The following is a 20,819-nucleotide window of genomic DNA, read 5'->3' as shown; positions in this document are numbered from 1 at the left end:
AAACTAGTTAGTAATGTGGACCACATCACAATTAGACTGTTTGCCTATGTAAGAACTTTCATAAGCACCTGTTTTTATGGAAAAATAACTCTACTGCCACTAGCCTTCCATAAATTGAGATTTTCTATACTGATAAAAAAACATTATCAAGCAGGACATCCATTGAAGGCATAGTATTAGCTTGGTTTTAGTTAAGTAAAATTTCAGGTTCAAAAAAAAATCCTTTACAAAAATTTTTGTCTCATTTCTATTACCTTTTACTGCTTTTGTAGCATGGAAATGAAAGAGTTCACATTTCAGCCACACTTGATCAAATAAGGTGAACTTACCAAAGTTTAAGAAAATTCCTTAATTTGATAAAACGGCTATTTTAAGAGCACCAGGCTCCTGCATAAGCTCAGGACTCAAAATATGTGTTTGTGGTTAGTAATTATCACTAAGAAAAATGTGCTTAGTTTAATGACTATTTTTGTCATTCTTTGTCTCCCCAGTGCTTAACATAGTGCCTGGTATATAGTATCAACTTAATAAATGCTACTTGACTGACAAAGTTGTAAGAGGGTAATTTAAATGATTTTATTAACAATGTTGCAACCTCATTTCCTCTGATAATCTGAGAAACCAGTATTCAGAACTCAAACTATTTTTCTCTTTCAGAGATGTATGCTTACAGGACAAGAAACATGCACAGAGCAGCAGATAAGGACCAGGTAAACTACTTTTTAATGCTGGGAAATCTGACACTGAAACTACCAACATTTGGAATTGGTAAACTGAAAGTAGGAACACCACTAGATTAAGAAAAAAGATGGAATCCACTAGTCATCATGTCTGACATGTTCCAGTGGAGCATAAGTACAGCATAAAAGCAAATAAAGATACTATCAGAACATTATTTCTTAAAATGGAATAACAAATGCTTAATACAGTAAAAATCCAAGATAGTCTTGTTTTATATTCAATTTACAAAGAAATGAATTCTTGCTTTTTGATGTTTTCTTTCTTTTTCTTTCTTTCTTTCTTTCTTTTTTTTTTTTTTTTTTGTGACACACACTATATAGAGATCCAAAGATAATACACAGAAATGGTCAAACATTGAATGTTGGAAGTGATTACAATGAGGATTTTCCTTCCTCTCTGGACATGTCCTGCAGCTGGAGTTCCCTTTGGGGTCAATGGGATCTCCTCCACCTGTGGATGAGAGTAGCAGGGTGAAGAAGAGGAAAGGGTATGACCCAAGAAATGACGCAAATACATACATGTGAATATATCCCATATATACTTGTTAGCAAATTTCATTGACAGTACAATTCCTAGAACAATAAGCATTTATGTTTTCTAGCTGAAATAACAATGTTCTATTCCAGTGATTTAAAGTAAGGTCACCTGGCAGGTGATTCAAATCTGTTGTGCCTTACTCAATAGAACATTAAGTGGTAAATTAAAGAAACACTGAGAAAAAAAAAAAGTATTAAGCTGAATTTCTTGCTAACCGTTTGCCCAGTTTTGCATGTTGCAGAAACCAGACCAACTTTCTTAGATTATAGACAGTTTTATTGACCAAATACAGTTAGTTTTCCGGAAAAAGCTGGAAAAATCCAAATGTGGCAATGCATTAAATTTATCAGATTTCTCAAATGGATATAACATCTCTTGTTAACCATGGTACAAAACACAACTTTAAAAAAATCATGAATGAAATTTCAATTTAAATAAATGTGGTTTGTAGGAGAATGACTTTAATAAAATTATTCTTTTATAAGGAAAATGGTTGCCAATGAATGACCCATAATACAGAATCAACATTCAGCTGCAGTTGTATTTAGATGCAGGGGACTGGACTAGATTGACACTTTATTAAGCCAGTGATTATTTTAAATACATTTATTAACCAATGTTAACACATTAAATGACTCTATATATTGCTAGTCAGAGCAGCTTACAAAATGCCAGAATGCATCATAGAACTGGACAGCCACAATGAATAATTACAATGTGCATAGTGGCTAAGCTCAACACCGTAATATAGCTTTATGATTTGCAGAAAATTAATTTTAATAATGATTCCTAAAACAATCAATTGTAATTTTACCTAAAACTTATACAAAACCAGGCCACAATGTCTTTTTTTGTTTTTTGTTTTTTGTTTTTTTTAAACACACAGTTTTCACGCTGTAGTAACTTGGAAATGTGCAACCGTGTCAACAGAGACAAAAAAGCCAAAGTAACACGAATCTTACTTTCATGCAGCTATCAGTTAAATAGTACATACTCTGGAATGATTTTACACCAAAAATATTTCCACAATAACTTGCTTTCATAGGGGTGGATCGAAGTTTGGGTATTTTTAAAATAACTGAACAAGATTAATTTTCTTCAGCTATGTTGGACCTCACCAGTGCCACAGCAAAATGGCAACATGGATTAATTACACAGACACTAGAAATAATGCAAGTCACTGTGTAATTTAGTATGTTGTTTTGAATGGGGCTGCTACGTAGTTTCTGCAAAATATTGTGCATTATTTGGCAGTTGCTGGTCAATTAACTTGTGTCACCACCATCTGCAACAACATTAGGCTTGGATGTTTGTTTTTTTTTTTCACAGAAGATTCAGTTAGATTTTTATATTTAGAGTGACCCTGACAAAACCCAGAGAAAACTTTTAAAAAGGCTTTTCTCCTTATTCTTTCACTTCCATTGTGTGTAATTGCTTTTAATAAATATCAAAGATCTAAATAAATATTTACAAATTATTCCTCTAACTTCTCAAAAAATAGCTAGATGATAAAGGGAATTTGACTTGGTCTAAGATCAATCAGCCTTTGAAAAAACAAATTCTGAGACATTTTGAAAGAAAAAAAATTTAAGTAAGTTTTACTGGATGTGATTTATATATCTATGTATAAAAAAAACATTATTCAACTATCGATCCATTCCTATTGATAATGCTTCTTAATCCAGACATTCCTCAAAATACAGACTTTTTACAAATCACGGCATCTTTAATACAAGAAAATTAACATGCATTATTCTTCATTCTGTGTACAGTGATGGAGCTCATTAACAGGCAATGACCCATTACTACAAACATAACGGCTTCTGTGACACTTAAGTGCTTTCTTTCCTTTGAGTATTAACTTACAGTGGACTAGGTAACACCAGATAATAGGCAGTCAGATGATATTTGGGGAGGGAAGGGAAGCATTAAAGAAATTTGTATGCCTCATCTAAAATTTCACGTATGAATAAAGGTAGTTTTTGGCTTTTCCTTGTTTTGTTACAAGCACTCGTGTTAGGACAAGAATGAAATGTGCAAACTTTAAAATTTAAATATTCATTTTTCTCTAAGATCCAGCTCAGTAAAAGATTACCCCAGTTCCCTGCAATTTTAAACTACAAGATCAAAGCTAATAATTTGTTATAAAAGTTATATATTGAAAAGAAATAATGAAAAACACAATTGGGAAATATTTAAGAAAAAATATGCAGGACTAGCACCTGCTGTGTCAACCCTGTTCCCTAAATTCAATCATATACCCACTGGCATAACCAATAGATAATGCCTTTAAACAGTAAATTAAGCTGAACAAAACCAGCTCAACAAGGTTAAGAAATAAATGTTACATCAAGGTAGTATGTTTTATTTCTGAAACAGTTCTATATTTCTTACATTCAGATCTATTTTAAATGTTTCTTTGTTAAACTCACTTGTATTCACCTGTTTTTTTTTTAAGATCTGTTGTTTAAAGGTTAAAATCTCTGTAAAACCTAAAAATGTTTTAAAATTTGCTGAAAATGCAACAAATCCTCAATTAAAATTCATTTAAAATAACCCTTAAAATACCCTCCACTGATGTTAATCTTACTTACTGACAAAATCTGGAGGAGCATGAACAGAAGATTTAAACTACTGTGCAAAATTTCTTCACGAAAAGTGTTTAAAGGCTGGTGCAAAATGGGAAGCAAATTCTAAACAATTTTGGCTTCTTGGAAACAAAAACCGCTTTGTCTGAGAATAGCAATCATCGGGGTGATTCTCTCTCTCTTTCTCTCTCTCTTTCTGTCTGTCTGTCTCTCTCTCTCTCTCTCTCTCTCTCTCTAGAGGAGAAGGAATACAGCTTTCATCTTTTTCGGCGACAGGTGCGTTTATGTTCAGCATGCCAGTGTTCCTGCTGACACTTGATCGAGCAATAGGACGTATTCCAACAGCAATGGTACATGGCTTCCTCTTCACAGTTGTAGCACTAGGGAGAACAAGCCGGGATGCATGATTATTGCAGCTGGGACATGGAGCCTGAGAAACGAAATTTCTTCCTTACTAATTTTTACGTTGAATATGCCCATTTTCTGCATTTAGAGACAAAGTATAGTCAAATTAACAAATCAGTTTGAGCTTCAGGCAAAGGCAGCTGCTATATGGGGCAGTAGAAAGAACTGACCTAATAGACACTGAACCTGAATTTGGTTTCTACTCTTCCTCTTAGTACTTAGTATTAGGCAAATCACTTCCTTCTCATGACCTTGGTTTCCTTATCTATAAAATGAAGGCAATGGAAATGACATTCCCAAGATGTTTTTTAGCTTCTGAGTCATGAGCCAACGATCCTATGATCAATGCTTCCAAAATTATCTACTCAAGGAAGAGATTGACAAACTTAAATCTCATTCTTCCTTTCTTTAGGCTATAAAACAAAAGTAACACTAGTGATGAAAATAACAGATCACTAAACATTTTGAAACTTTTAAAAACCCTTACAAGTTAAACTAGTACCATCACTAATACTTGAACACTTGCTGTGTCTGAACCAATTTCACAGAATCTGAAAGTTGGAAGGGTCTTAAGAAATCACCTTGTCCAATTTGCTTCTGAAACATGAATTCTTTCCACAATACCCTATTTCCACTTGAATCATTAGTGATAGGGAATTCATATTTTAAGAAGCAGCCCATTTCCTTCCAGGGACAACTCTAATGATTAGGAAGTTCCTTGTTATTCTAAGTCAAACCCTGTTTTACTAATTCAAATCTGAGCACTACTTCATGGACTTACCTGCAAAATTTTGAAATAAAGATCTTTTTGTCAATGATCGCCATTTATCCTTGTAGTAAGCTGATAATTTTGCTTATCCATCCCCTATTACATCTTTGCATTTTCCTGAATACCAAAGGCCAACAACCGATAATGACAGAGCAAAAAATGTTAATTTTCTTTTTTGCATGAACAATGTTAAAAAAGAAAAAAAAAAGGATCCTCAGGAAAACCATAATTAATTATTTTGTGCTCTATATTTCTAATAGGAATAATTATATGACCTCTAATTCTTATGCTAACATGTGAACAGTTACACTCTGGTCTTATTTCTGGTTACTCTTATTTTCCCAAATACCAGCATAATTTTTCTTTAACATCACTTCAATTCTTTTATTTCCTTATTGTAGAGCACATTTGCCATGTTAACCTTCTTTTGTCTAGTATTTAAGATATACCATCAATATAAAAGCCTGAGGTGACCTCATCTCATATGTATTAACAGCTCTTTCATTAGCCTCTTTTTTGTTTTTTGTTTAGTTGAAACTATCCTCTTTTTTCCTACCAAACCACATCTCTTACATCATTTCAAATGTGGCTCATAAATGGAAAAAGTAAAATTTAATTTAAAAAATTACCCTGTCAAGGAGTTTTCCCTCATGAACTCAAGTTCTCTCTAAACAATCCTTTTCTGATAAGATGCAGATAGAACATATTTTGCTTAACTCTTTATCCATCTCCACCAAAAGACAAGGACCAGATCTTGTATATTTCTCCTTTTCCAAAATACTTTATTAGGCACAAAATAGATGCTAATAAAAATGCTAGCTTTATAACTGCTGTTTATATTTTATAATTTTTAAAATGGAACTCCATCAAAGAACTGAATCCATTAGTACCTTCAAGTCAACACCTATAAAGTGATGGACTTGATAAAACTTCATGTCTCCCAAACTATCCAATTTGTCATCACTTTATGTAAAGCAGCAGTTTATTTACATGACTGGACATGGTTTATTAGATAATGATAATTTTTACCCAAAATGCAAATAAGAGAAAACTACCTCTAGTTCTAAATTTAGAGTACTGAGTACCATCTTCTGCATATTTTTGATAATATCCTGGCAAAGGAAAGGTCATTCTACTGAAAAGATGTGCTTGTGTAGTGGGATTTAGGTCAAAATTCCAGCTTTGTTACTTTCTCTAATCCATGTGAAATTTCAGCTAGCCAGTGTTTATCTTTAAATCTTGGTTTTCTCTTCTATAAAACTAGAGGTTTGATCAAGGGTTTTCTCTTCTGTAAAACTAGAGGTTTGATCAAGGGATTTTTTTGGGAAATATCATTTTTCTGGTGTCCAACTTTATCTTGGAGAACTTGTATATCTACCCACACAGGACTGAAAAATAGTTTTCAAATTTTTAATTCATTAAAAAAAAACAACTTGAATAATAAGATGAATGTAATACAAAAATACACTCATAAAAAGAAAATGAAGAACAAAGGGGCATATGGCAAAACTTCCAAAAGAAAGTTTTCAAGATCATGATCAGATAACACCTCTTGTGATGATGATAGGATAATAAGTGAAAGTTCAAATGGTATTTAAATTTCAGGAATTAACTTTTTATTTTTTGGAAGACAAGGTCCTTTTACATTTTATTTACTTAGTAAAACAGGACCTTGTAAGACAATATTGATTACACTTATTGGGTACTCAAAATCTAAAATGCAGTATTTCCCCCAATTATAAGAATAAAGAAAGATAACTGTTCATATAAAGAAGCTACAAAAATTAAATGTTAGTAATCTCTTTTGTTTTCCCTCAAACTCATCTACAAGGAAGTAATTTGTAACAGTTTCTAAACAAATATTTTCTGGAGATCCATATTCCTGGATTTCATAAACTTTTGGAAGTCATTAGAAACACTAACTGAAAAGCAACATAAGAAGTTTTTAGGTTGATTACATATGGTATGTTAGATTTCAAAACAGGTCCAATTCAGGGAACTGAGGTTGAATTAGATGGGAAGGAAGCATATTACTTAAGAGGGTAAGATAGATACTTGGAGAATTCCTGTTGTTTTTCTTCATTAAGTATTTCCTTCAAGCTTTGGTTATAATCTCTTCATATAGCTTTAAATTGTGTGATACACCTAACTGGTGTATTTCTTTGCTTTTTTTTATATGAAAGAGAAAAGAAGAACAGTAGTAAGAAATGCTAAGCCATACATGTAGAAATAAACCCAGTAGTGAATGATAGCTGCCCAAGCATAGAAAAAAGTTTAATTAAGTAAAGGCTTTGAAAAGTGAGGTTTATTTAAAAAACAAATACTTTCACTGAGGTAAAAACAACATCCTAATGTAAACTAAGTGTTTCTAAATGACAATAAATCCATTCAATTAAAAATTATTATTTTTATTATTGACTTATTGATTTTATTATTTTATTATTGACTTTAAAAGTATCATACTAAATAACTTAATAACTTTTGAACTAATTTTTTAAATCTGAAAAGGTTAGATTTTTTTTACTCCATGGGGACCAGTTTCTATTTGCCTATTGCTAAGTTGCCTGGCCCAGTAGAAAATTGACTAGTACAAGCCATAACATAAACACTGAGTATATACTGTTTTAATGAAGCAATTTATACTCCTCTAATTTATTATGGACCTGTTTATATACTTTTGTCCAAGTCAAAAGTTTGATGAAAAGTACATCCTCCATTTGAGTGTTTATTATAACAATAGTACTTAGTAACCACATGTATCATTTATATAGATTAAATAATGTGAATCCATCCAAATCTTATCTTTCCATATACACCAGAATCTCACTATAGTGTGACATGTTATAGCACAGAAGGCAGGTCAACTTAATTCTCCCAAGAGAATTGAACTTTTAAATATTAAAACATCTATAAAGAAGCCAGTCACATAGCATAGACTCCAACCATATCATTAGAGTGGGTTTCAGTATACTTCTTAAATTACTGGACCTGCTGATTATATTTGGCTATTTATAAGCCCAATATTTTGCTTTTTATCTTGATTTTGGTTAGTTTTCTCTTTCAATAAAATTTTCTTTTGAATTTTTCCATTAATCTTTCACTTATAAAATCTAAATGATCATACTCTGCTGTCCCAGTTCCAACACTCTCTTATAGTAAGTACTGTTGGAGTTTTTTGGGCTCTTTTCTCCCAAATATCCTGCTGTATCTCAGAGAGAATCCTTCAGAAAATGTCTCACCTATTTTATCTTTCATCTTAAAAAGTGTCTCACTGGACTTCATTTGGAGTATTTATCTTATTTCAACAATTTTGTCCAAGTATCTGACATACATCTACTCAAGTTCTCTCCTTTAATATTTGTCTAGCATCTTTCCTGGATATCTTACTACCAGACAGTGAAGAACACCAGTCTTCTTTCTTTCTTTTCAAGCCTTCCTTTTCCCTGATTCTTCAGTTACTGTAGGGGATCTCCTTCTTCTGATTAGCCTGTTGAATGTCATCAGCATTTAAGATTACTGGGTCCATTCTCTCTTACCCCCAATCCCTGCAAGAAGTCAGAACTGTTATGACAGCACAGCTTCCAAGCATCCTGCCTGCCTCCTAGTCCCCAGCTTGCTCTCTTTGCTGAGCCCCCACCCCCTCAGTTTTTTCACTAACCTGTCTTCACAGCTGTGTCTTGGGAGGCTTCCTTTATCTGCTTGTCAAATCTTTCCTTTAAACTAATTTTCAATATTCACTTTTCATAAAGATTTTATGAAATGTTTTAAAAGATTTCCCTTAGATTATAGAAGCTGAAAGTGAGTAAGATGAATTAAAGAAAGTGGCAACAAAACTTCATGAAATGAAGTAAACAAACAAGGCAATAAAAATTTGGAAGTTGCAAGCAAACTGTGTTTTCTTACACAATAAAAAATTAATGAGAGTCTACTGTATATCCAACACAATAAGGGATACAGAAGAAGCATATAATATCATTATTGTCATCAAAGAATTTAGCATTTAGCTAAGGAGACAAAACTAATCAACATAAAACAAGGAGACACTAACAAACACAGATACTAAGTGGTGGAGTGAGAGGCTGTAAGAAGTACAATTTTAAAAGAATGAAACTTATTTTTAAACAAATGATTGACAAAGGAAGTTTATGGAAAAAATCAGCACTGCAATTCCCAAATGCACTGTGGCAAAATCATTGTTAGCCAACACATGAACCAATATTAAATATGAAAGATGAGATAAAAAGATGAAAAATATTATAATTAACATTTACCCATTGCTTCTTCTTGGTCTGGGAAATCAGTTGCTTGTGCTGTGTTGCTAGCTTCTTAATCTCTTCTACAAATTCTTCTTTACATTTTTCCTTTACCTGTTTACATTTCCTGTCCATCTCACTCTGCATATTGGCCACAGCTTTATTTACAGCTTGTCTTTTTTCTTCCTCCATTTCAGTACGCAGCTAATTAGAAAAATCAAATCCCAAACATATCAACACAACTTGGCAAACAGATTCCTGTTTGTTATCTAAATAATGTCATCTTCTTTATTTCATAAATATGTAAGAAGAAATTAGGAGTATAAAGATATTAGTTAAGTCCTAAGTAAGTGATATGCATAGGTATAAATCTGTGGCCCAAATGGTGGATATATATAAGTAGTTCAACCACCACAGGAAATGGTATTCATCTACTAAGCAACATTTTCTGAAAGCAAACTTCCCCAATTAGACATCAAAGACAGGATTACCTTCTCCAGTGCTTCTCGTACAACCCTTTCAGTTTCTCGTTTGTGGTCAGATTTCATTCGATCTTTGAAATCATTAAAGATTTTGGTGTATTTGTCATGGCACATGTTTTGACACACTCCATCATTAGTGGTCTGTGTGCTCCGATGCAGCATTCTTGGAGAAGAGGCACTTAACTTCTTGGTCTGAGTTGAAACTGAAACCTTTTCTATTGGCTGAGGCATTGTGGGAATTTCCTGGCTTGAACTTACAGCTTCAGTTTCAGGTTCTGGTTCCTGGAGGGCAAAAAAATTACTAGACATTATCTCCAGCCACAATAAGGCAACACAGACTCAAGAACAAAGAATGAACCATGTTAACTTGTAAGTTTAGTAATAGATAAATATAGCCATTTAACAAAAATCTGTTATAATTAATACAATGAAAGAACTAGTTATCTAAAGCGGAATTTGATTGCTGGGTTTCTCAGAGATAAACGTAGAAATTAACTTTATAGGTTATATGTTTTTAAGCTAAATACTAGTAAAGTTAAATATTTAAATATAAAACTATTCTGCATAGCAATAACTGACTTCTATTTTTAAAAATCACTTGTTTTAATCAAATCTATTAGTTAATTTGCAAAAATTCCTAAACACTTCTCACTGAATATATATCTGGACTATATGCTCAACTCTAGAACTTGAATTAAATAATACATGAATTTCACGATGAAAAGATTATCATTCTGAAGAAGTAATGGCTTTTAAAATGTCAGTTTGATTAATATTACTTTCATTATTTGTTTCAGAATAGTAAAACAGAGTTTCTGAGCCAAATGGAATGGTAAAAGACTTTCTTTTACAGGAGTTAGTGATTAAAGACTCAAGTGGAAATCTTCACTTGTGATACAACTTTTTCTTTGTTTCTAGCAAAGTTACAAAATGTAAAAAGGGATGAGACAACATTCACACTTGATTGATGTAACTAATTCAATAATAACAACTGCATTACACAAATAGTCACAGGATGAACCATCTTGTACATGCTTTTAAAAAAGATTTTCTGGATCAACTGCCATTTGGACTTTAGGAGGTCAGGGTAACTTACTTCTTTTTTGGGTTCCACACTTTGATTACGTCGTCCTTTCTTTGCTCTTGGTTCCTGAGTGATCTTCAGCTGTGAACATATAAAAGTAATAGCCCATTATTTCACCATTGTGAAGTACTTCATCTTGGCTGTAAATACTGACTTAGAGATGAAAGAAGTTAAACTGCTTGCTTTTGCCTTAGTACTCTTAGGGCACTTGACACAGCTGAGTAAATTACCTGTCTTGGAACAGTATGTGTTTACATCTGAAAGATCAGAAAAAAAATAACACATATCCCTAAAGGGAGTAATCTATTTCCTCCTCCCTGGAAGGATCACACTTTAAGCCTTTTGGTTTAGGGGAAAGGGAGTGAGGAGAAAGCAGAGAGGTGGACAATGTGTGCTACTGTTTGTTTTTACAAAACAATTTGCTAAGAAATTGGTTAAGAAATGGAAAAATATAATCCAGGTTTTGTTTCTGATGAGGCAGAAAATATTACACTCAAATATTTTCACATTTAACAATGACTTGTAGTTTATGATGAGAATAGAACTTACCTGTTCATTACTGGTAGAGGAGATGCTGGATTCTGCTTCTTCTTCACCTCGGTCCTCATTCTTAGACTTCCAAAATCTTCCTTCACGCAGGAAGCGTTGATGTAGTTCCAGCTCATCACATGCTTTTTTCCAGCCCATACTGCGTTTCACATGCAATCGATGGATGTTAACGGTAATATCTTGTATATTTTCAGAAGGAATCCAGGCCCTATAAAATAATTTGAAGGTACAATTAGAAATCCCCAACAGGTAAGCATATGTGTATGGGGGGTGAGGGCAAGGATAGAAGATTTTGAGAGATTAAAAAAAGTTTGCATTGCCCATTTGGACATAATCCTCCATATCTGTGAAAACTTGATAAGTCTTACCCAAATTTGGAAAACTAGTAGGGGAAGTTCAAAATTAATGGGACCATTCTATTATAATCTCAGCTAAATATAATCAACTGGTCCAAGGAGGGGGAAAAAAAGGATTCTACTTTTCAAAGTTCTCAAAGCCTAAAATTTGTTTGTACAATTCACTTCTAATGTTTTTAATATTCTATTGAATATGGACAATTTAAATCTAGAAGTGATCTAACACATTCACTTATCTTAATTAGTTTTTGAAATGTCTTGACTCATTCATTTTTAAACAAATTATTTTAGTTTTGATTTATGGAATAAAACAAACATTCCTATAACATAGTATAATGAAAAGATAATTGTACACAAAACTGCAAATCTATTATGTACAGGTTGCTATTTCTTTTAAATACAGAATATATGATAATATAGATTATATATATATATGTATATACAAAATCATTCTATACACAATTCTATTTATCCTTTTTTTTCTGATTTAGATATCAACTTTATATATCCTTTGTATTTAATTTGGATATTTATAACAGTCAAAATATCTTATTCATTCAAAGTTGCTCTTAAAACATTATTACTATTATCGTATACAATTTTAAAATGTCTTGATTCATTAATTAGTTTTCTTGGTTCTACTCATTTTGCTCTTCATATTTCATGCAAGTCTATCCATATTTTTCTAAGATCACCAAGGTTATCATTTCTTATAGCATAATAGTATTCCATCACATATACCATTATATCATTAATTTGCAGCAAAACAGATTTCCCCCAACAAGGAATTTCTTCTGTAAAATCAAAATCAAACAATATTCCTTGAAAGATATTGTAATAGAAATAACTTCGGTTTTATAAACTTTTGATTATTATTAATTGAGGCATGCAAAAGGGTATACACACACATACACAAATATATTTATCAGTGATATTTGGTGGAACAGTCAGAAAGTGAGACAGGGAACCTATGTCCTCTAACAATATCCATGAAATTTAAGAGAAATTCTCAACATGTTCAATGGGAATCTTGGCATAGGTATTCACAAGAGATGTGAGCAAAACACTATTAGAAGAAGTTCCCGTATCAATAAGATTCATTGAATGAAGTATTGACATAATTTCCATGAGAAGAGTATAGAAAGTTTTTTTTAATATCAATTTTCTCCATTTTAACTAAAAATCTTTAATCTTTCTTTTCTGGTCCTAACAGTCTAAAGTCACCAATAGCCATAAATGAACATTATCATAATTATTTGCTGGTGTAATGGATGCAGGTAGGGGTAGAGAAGGGAAAATGCTAGAGTTACAGGAAAGTCTCCAAGTGCCCTTATGGAACTGGAAGCACACCTGGATGCCAACCCATCAGTAAACTGACCATATGATTTTTTTTGAAGAAGCCAAGAACTTTGCTAACTTCCATGTCAAAGTTAACCCTGAAGTTCACATCTGTAGATTGAATTATGGTTAGACTCCCTACACACCACAGGAAAGATGCCACACAGATGAGCCTGGCATACACCTTAGTCACTATACATAATATTAATGGGGGGGGGGTGTCCAGGAATGGCATCTATCTCCCTGGTGAACAGAACTTCCAGACTTGGTAAGGTTAATAACAGCTCAATTGTAATACTTGAAGAAAGGCTTTAAGGAACCCACAGCTGCACCGTGAGTGGGATCCTTGGTTGTAAGAGTGAAGAAGCCTCTTAAAAATCTGCCAGTGAAAGACAGAGACTTCTGCCTCTCAGGCAATCAAGTGTAGCATTTGCACAGTTTATGTTGGGTATCCTCCTTCAGCAGTGTCCTCAGACAGCAAAATTCAATTAGCTCCACCTAGAAACACATTGGTTATACCACTACACTTGACTTGTGTGGGGTCTAGCTTCTTAATCCATGCCCTTTAGCATCTGATGAACACAAATAGCAGGTGTGAAGTCTGGGCTAGCTCCCTGGAGACCTCAGGAACAGCTGGAGTCAGGATAAGTAAAAGTCCTTGTTCTTTAGGGGGAGAAGTGAAGGAGACAGACAAACTGCCATGAGTTTGCCACCAATCTTCCTTCTTCTCATTCTGCCACAAAGTGAAGTTCTCTCTCCTCTCTCACCCCACCCCTTACTCCTTCCCTACAATTCTCTTAATCCCAAACATTGAGCCATCAGTAACAGTGAAAAAGGCAATTCCAAACATATGGTAATAGAGTCATTGTCTTATTTCAAATAAGTAATTAGCCTTCAGTGCTCGGTTGTTTGATTCAAGTGCACCTATTCAGAGTTTCAGCTCTTTACAAGCAGGTAACTGGATTTGATTATTGTTTCATCCTTCATTTTCAAGAACTTTTCTGCAGGGATGTCGCTACCTATTATTCCCCACTTCCTGGTCCCTTTCCCATCTCTCCATCTCTGAAGCTACTATAAAGCCATCAATAGTTTCTAGGAGCTCATCAGATCTTCAGGCACCTTCATAATCCTCAGTCCTGCAGATGAACTTGATATCCCTTTCTGGCTTCATAGACATCAACTACCTTTTTTATAAAAGAGGAAAATATCCACATGTCTATATCTTGTTCTATTAAAAACTGGAGATCTTTAATACTCTTTTCAGACATAGCAGGAGAGTCTATAGTGACTCTTGTCACTTGTTGCCTAAAGTATCTCCATCCTCCACCTCTGTCACAAGGACATCATTATTTTCTTCCTTCACAGAGAAATGAATTCATCATCCAAAAAGATCTTATTGTCAATTTCTATCCTTCTTCAAATACTTGTGTAGTCTACCCACCGAATATTGTGAACACATTTCCCTATAAGGACCTAAACCAGGGTGATCTGAATGTTGCTCATCATCAGCTATTCTTCAACAGAGTCAGCACTTCTTCTGGGAGTAAAATTTCAAACTTTGATCCTTTGGTGTCCAGCCCTACAGCCATAACCCAGTAGAGATTGGGATTAAAAACAATTAAAAATAATTGTAATTTTTCACAATTTGTAATATCTTTGCCTGGTATTCATGAGTTCCAAGGGCATTTAGAATCACATTTATTCTAGGTTTACTCATCTCATCTCATTTAACATTTCCACAAATAGGGAGGTGGGTCAAATATGCAGCATTTCTTCTATTGATGGACTTACAATTTTTCTCTCCTCCCCAACTTTTGCCTTAATATTAAGAGATTTCTACATACATACTGACTCTTAATAACTCCCTTTCCCCCTTAAAAATGAAAACAACTTTAAAAAGATCTGTTCCCATGCTGACTTGAAGACAGTATGGTACTCCAAGAGCAAAAGTCTTTTTAAAAAATATCATCCATATTTTATTATACTTTTATTTATTTTATTAAACAAGTCCCAATTACATTCTAATTTAGTTTGAGCCACATTTAGGAATTGCATATTTGATATTTCTGTATTTAATACTACACTGCCTCTCATGTAAGCCATGCTAATTCATCCTTCTAAGATTTTACTCATGTTTTGTCTCTAGGGTATCTCCCACCTACCCCCCCAATATCTGCCTATTCAGGTTCCTCATACATCAAGCCTTCAAGGAAGGATACATGTCCTACCTGCTGCTCCCTTTAGTTTTTGAGCAAGAGTCTTAAAGTAAAAAAATCTGCATTTGAAACCCAGCTTTACTACTTAATATTTTATCTGGAAAAGTCACTTAAGTGATACTTGAGTTTCCTGATCTGCAAAATAACTGTATAATACCTCAAGATTTTTATGAAGAAAAGAACTTGTAAGCCTTAAAAGACTGAATAAATTTGAATTTTTTTTTGCAACTAAAGATTTTTTCAGACTACTCTTATTCTCTTAAATTCTTAGTTTCCATTCAGCAAATGTTTACTGCTAATATGAAGTAGTTGAATCATAAAAATTTGCACTGCATATTTTCATTAGGTTAATCATGCAAATTTAAATAGATGAGCCCACACCATTAATTGTATTAATTAGGATATTGTTTTCTTAAATACCTACTATGTGCAAGACACTGGACAGTTATGTCTAAAGTTTAGATGGACTGAAAATGACAATATCTGAGAGATTTTTGAACTTAAAATATTTTTTACTCATTCTTTCAAGTCAGATTATTTAATAATCTAATAGATCCAAGTGGAAAACAGAAAAAAATAAACTACTATATCAAATTATAGACTCTTCTTTAAAAAAATAACAAAGGTCCTTATTGGACTGAATTGTTTTAATAAAGTCTATCACTTTTATATGAAATTCTAAAAACATAAAATTGTAGTTTCAATAGGTGTTAACAACTGTGATATTAAAATATGTATACTATTCATATTAAGTAGAACATTTTAATGAAATAGTCACTTGTGATAGCATGACATTTAAAAGATCTGCTATGTTCTTCATTCTTTTGTTCAACATTAGTAACAAGAATTTATGGAGTTTTAGTTTGCTACCATTATGATCTTAAAGGGTTTTAGGACTGATTTTTGAAGATTTAAAAAACTAAGTTGTGACTTTTAAAAACTTTAGATGATGCAGTGGGTAAGAGTACTGGACATGAGTCAAGGAGATCAGAGTTTGCATTCTGCCTCACATTCCTCCTAGCTATGTGATCCTAGGCAGGTCATTTCCTTTCTTCTCAGCCACAGTATTTTCATCTGCAAAATGAGATAATAATAGTACCTACCTTTTGTGGCTGTTAAGAAGATAAAATAATATGTACAGCACTTTGAAAATATTAAAGTGCTAAATAAATGCTAACATTTATTTTTATTTCATTTTATAATTTAAAAAATTATTGACATTTAAGTGGATAAAATGATTTCTGTTAAGTGAACGGAATAATCTCATGTAAATCCTTTCTTTTTTCTTTAAAAGGTTAGTATTACTCATGACTCTGTGAATGATAATGCCAGCTAACCGCTATTTACCTGTTCTTTAAGGCTTAGTTCAAACAGAAACTCTACTCTGAAGCCATTCTTAAGTCAGTTGGAAGCAAACTCTCTTTCACATGAACTCCTATAGGATTTTTACTTCTCCTACAACACTTACCTCATTCAACTTTGTAATATAGTTATTTATCTGAGTACACCTTATATACCAACCTTCCCCAGAATATATGGATCAAACCCTTTGGATGTTACAGATCTGGAGTGTTAGGAATGCTGTGAAAACATGCAAACCTCTAAAACAGTAACTACTTCTTTGTTCTGCCCCTTTACCATTAATCTCATCCTTTCCATATTCTCTAGAATATCATTCCCCATATTCATCCTCTTTTGTTACTCTTTAATTTCTCCTTATTTACTGGTTCATTGCTGGTTATCTACAAACATATCTAATTCTCCATCATCCTTACAAAACCCACACTCGGCTTTATCTTTTCAAGTCAATATCTTATATCTTTCTACTTACAAACAGAAAAACTCTTTAGAAAGCTATACCTCTACTTCCATTCCTCAAACTTATTTCTTAAAATCTTGCTGCCTGCATTCCAATCTCTGTTCAAATGAAACTATTCCTCCTAGGCTCAAATGACAAATCTATCTGCCTTTTCTATAATTTAGGAAATTATGAGGGCTGACTACTCTTTTCTCCTGAATAATCTCTCCTTTCAAGGCTTTCACGACACTTTTCTCTCCTGATTTTTCCAGTCCATTTGACCACTCCTTTGCTGGATCATCATCAAAAATCTGCTCTAAGTATACTCTTAAGTTTATCCTAGGCCATTTTCTTTCTCTCTACATTCACTCTTTGGGCGAGTTTATTAGGTCCCTATTTCTGGTAAGAGTATTTACTATCCTTCCAGTATTTCAGGTTTACAACTTCAGAGTCATGCCTGAATCTTCACTTCCCCTCATCCTATATATCCAATCAGCTGCCTGAAAATTTTCATTTCGATTCCCACATTTTTGCATCTGTTTTCTTCCTCTTCCTTACCTCATATCATCATCATTACCCCAGCCTAGCTAGCCATCACCTCTTTTGGAATACTACAATGACTTCCTAATTAGTCTTCCAAGCTCAAGTTTCTCCTCATTCCAATCAATCCTTCACAGAACACTCAGAGTGATATTCCTAAAGTACATATTCAAATATATCCATCCTAAGCTCAGTATTATTCTCTAGGATCAAATACACATTCTCTTTGATTTGTTAAGCCCTCTATGATATGTTTTTCTTCCTCAATTTTTAAGTATTTTTATTTAAAATTTTGAGTTCCATATTCTTTTCCTGAGATGGTAAATAATCACATATAGGTTATATATATGCAATTATGTAAAACATTCCATATTAGTTATTTTGGACAAAAAGATTTGAATAAAAGACAAAAAAGAAAGTGAAAAATAGTATACTTCAGTCTGTATTTAGTCAATATTAATTCTTTTTCTGAAGGTGGATAGTATGCTTCACCATTAGTTCTTCGAGATTATCTTAGATCATTGCATTGCTGGAAAATAGCTGTCATTCACAGTGCTTTATTGAACAATATTGCTTTTATTATATACAATGTTCTCCTGGTTCTGTTTACTTCACTATGCATTAGTTCATGTAAGAATTTCCAAGTTCTTCTGAAATCATCCTGCTTATCATTGTTTATAGTACAATAATATTCCTTTATAATCATGTATCACAGCTTGTTTAGGCAATCACCAATTGAGGGGCATCCCTTCAATGTTCAATTCTTAGCCATCACAAAAAAAAAAAAGATGCTATAAATATCTTTGTACAAATAGTCTATTCCCCCTTTAATGGATATCTATGGGATAGAGATCTAGTAGTGATATTGCTGGATCAAAGGATTTGCACAGTTTTATAGCTCTTTGGATCAAGTTCCAAATTGTTTTTCAGAATGGTTAGATCAGTTAAAAACTCTACCAGCAGCACATTAATGTCCCAGTTTCCTCACATCACTTCCAACATCCAACATTTCTTTCTTTCTTTCTTTGGTCATATCTGTCACATCTAATAAGATGGTACCTCAGAACTGTTTTAATTTGCACTTCTTTGATCAATTTAGAGGATTTTTCCATATGAATACAGATAGCTTTGATTTCTTTATGTAAAAAGATGTCTCTTCATATCTCTTGACCATTTATCAAATGTCTTGTATCCTTATAAATCTGACTCAGTTCTCTAAATATTTGAGAAAGGAGGCCTTTATCAGAGATAGTTGTTGAAAAATTTGTTCCCCCAGTTTACTGTTTTGCAATTTGGTTATATTGGTTTTGTTTGTGCAAAATCTTTAATTTTATATAATTAAAATTACCCAGTTTATATTTTATAATGCTTTTTATAGCTTATTTTTTTGCCTAAACTCTTCTCTGATCCATAGATAAACTATTCTATACTCTAAATTTGCTTGTGGCATCACTTTTAAGTGTAAATGTACTCATTTTGACCTTGACATATGATGTGAGATGGTCTATAACTCGTTTCTGCCATACTGTTTTCTGGCAGTTTTTGTCAAATAATGAGTTTTCTTTCCAAAATTTTGGATCTTTGGGTTTATCACATACTAGACTACTAGGACTATTTATTATAATGTTAATTTGCACTTAATCCACTAACCCACCACTTCATTGCTTAGCCAGTACCAGATAGTTTTGATAATTATCATTTTATAATCCAGTTTGACATCTGGAAGGCCTAGACAACGTTCTTTTGCATTTTTCCCCCATTTATTCCCTTGATAACTTTGAGCTTTTGTTCTTCCAGATGAATTTTGTTATTTTTTTCTAGCTCTGTAAAACAATTAAAATTTTTTTTGATTGGTATGGTACCAAATAAATAGATTCATTTAGACAGAATTGTCATTTTTATTATGTTGACTGGCCTACTCATGAGCAATTAATATTCTTTCAATTGTTTAGATGTGACTTTATTTGTATAAAAAGTGAGTAGAGCCAGGAGAACATTGTACACAGGGACAACAAAATTACATTAATGATCAACTCTGATGAACTTGACTCTTTTCAACTCTACTGTTGGCATCAGTCTTTTGCTGATAATTCTTGGGTTTTTCTTGGCAGACAGACTCCCAAGCTTTTTAATATATGTAATTTATTACATTAAATGTAATATATTACATTAAGTATAATATATTACATGTAAATGTAATATAATTTTTTTTCTATCTTGTTGCTAGATTTTGTAATATGTAGAAATGTTGATAATTTATATGGATTCATTTTTTATTTAGCAACTTTCTTAAAGTTAATAATTTCAACTAGTTTTTTAATTGATTCTCTGGGATTTTCTAAGCATACCATCATATCATCTGCAAAAAGTGATAGTTTTGTTTCTTTATTGCTTATTCTAATTCCTTTAATTGCTTTTCTCTTATTGCTAAAACTAACATTTCTAGTACAATATTATAATTTTTTTCTATCTTGTTGCTGGACTTTGTAATATGTAGAAATGTTGATAATTTATATGGATTCATTTTTTATTTAACAACTTTCTTAAAGTTAATAATTTCAACTAGTTTTTTAATTGATTCTCTGGGATTTTCTAAGCATACCATCATATCATCTGCAAAGAGTGATAGTTTTGTTTCTTTACTGCTTATTCTAATTCCTTTAATTGCTTTTTTCTTATTACTAAAACTAACATTTCTAGTACCATATTAAATAAGAGGTGATAATGAGTATCTTTGCTTATGTCTTTCTGTATTGGAAAGCTCTCTAGATTATTTTTAACTTAATGTAAATATTCAATATTCAACAGGTTATATCGGACTGAAGCTCTAGGGAGAAACCAGGGCTAGATATGTTTATTTTCAAGTCATCTGTATGGAGATAATAGTTAAAAACCCATGAGAGCCTTACTTGTGCCATTTGATAGAATATAAGCTCCTTGCGGTCAGGGATTTTTTCATTTTTTCTTTTGTATCCCTAATATAGTGATGAACACATAGTAGACATTTAACAAATGCTGATATATTTCCCACAAATACACAGTATTTGTTTTATGAATGCTCATTATCTAAAAAAAATTATTAATGACATTATTACTAAGAAACTTAAAAATGTAAGTGTTGAGTAAAATTTGAGTGTCAATATGGTTGGCAGATAGGCTACAG

The 20,819-nt window shown here is 32.6% G+C and overlaps 1 protein-coding gene across 10 annotated transcripts in view; it reads right to left on the bottom strand.

Annotated features, from left to right (window-relative positions):
* Positions 1-554: 554 nt before the first annotated feature.
* The window catches only part of ZMYND11 (zinc finger MYND-type containing 11), a 144,005-nt gene continuing 123,740 nt past the window's right edge, over positions 555-20,819 (bottom strand). For 4 of the 10 annotated variants that reach the window (XM_031939593.1, XM_031939592.1, XM_031939594.1 and 1 more), the window contains 5 exons: positions 11,409-11,616; positions 10,872-10,940; positions 9,785-10,057; positions 9,312-9,497; positions 705-4,296 (listed from right to left, as the gene is read on the bottom strand). In XM_031939593.1, the coding sequence (XP_031795453.1) occupies positions 3,928-4,296; positions 9,312-9,497; positions 9,785-10,057; positions 10,872-10,940; positions 11,409-11,616 (1,105 nt within the window). In that variant the 3' untranslated portion in view covers positions 705-3,927. Of the gene's footprint in view, positions 4,297-4,355; positions 8,586-9,311; positions 9,498-9,784; positions 10,058-10,871; positions 10,941-11,408; positions 11,617-20,819 lie in introns of those variants that run through there. The other 6 variants (XM_031939596.1, XM_031939599.1, XR_004229743.1 and 3 more) reach the window with 5 other exon arrangements.

The sequence above is a fragment of the Sarcophilus harrisii genome, chromosome 5 (assembly GCF_902635505.1).
Source record: "Sarcophilus harrisii chromosome 5, mSarHar1.11, whole genome shotgun sequence".
NCBI classification, from domain to species: Eukaryota; Metazoa; Chordata; class Mammalia; order Dasyuromorphia; family Dasyuridae; genus Sarcophilus; species Sarcophilus harrisii.
The sequence above is the reverse complement of the archived record's forward strand: the minus strand, read 5'-3'. Positions and strand labels throughout refer to the sequence as shown.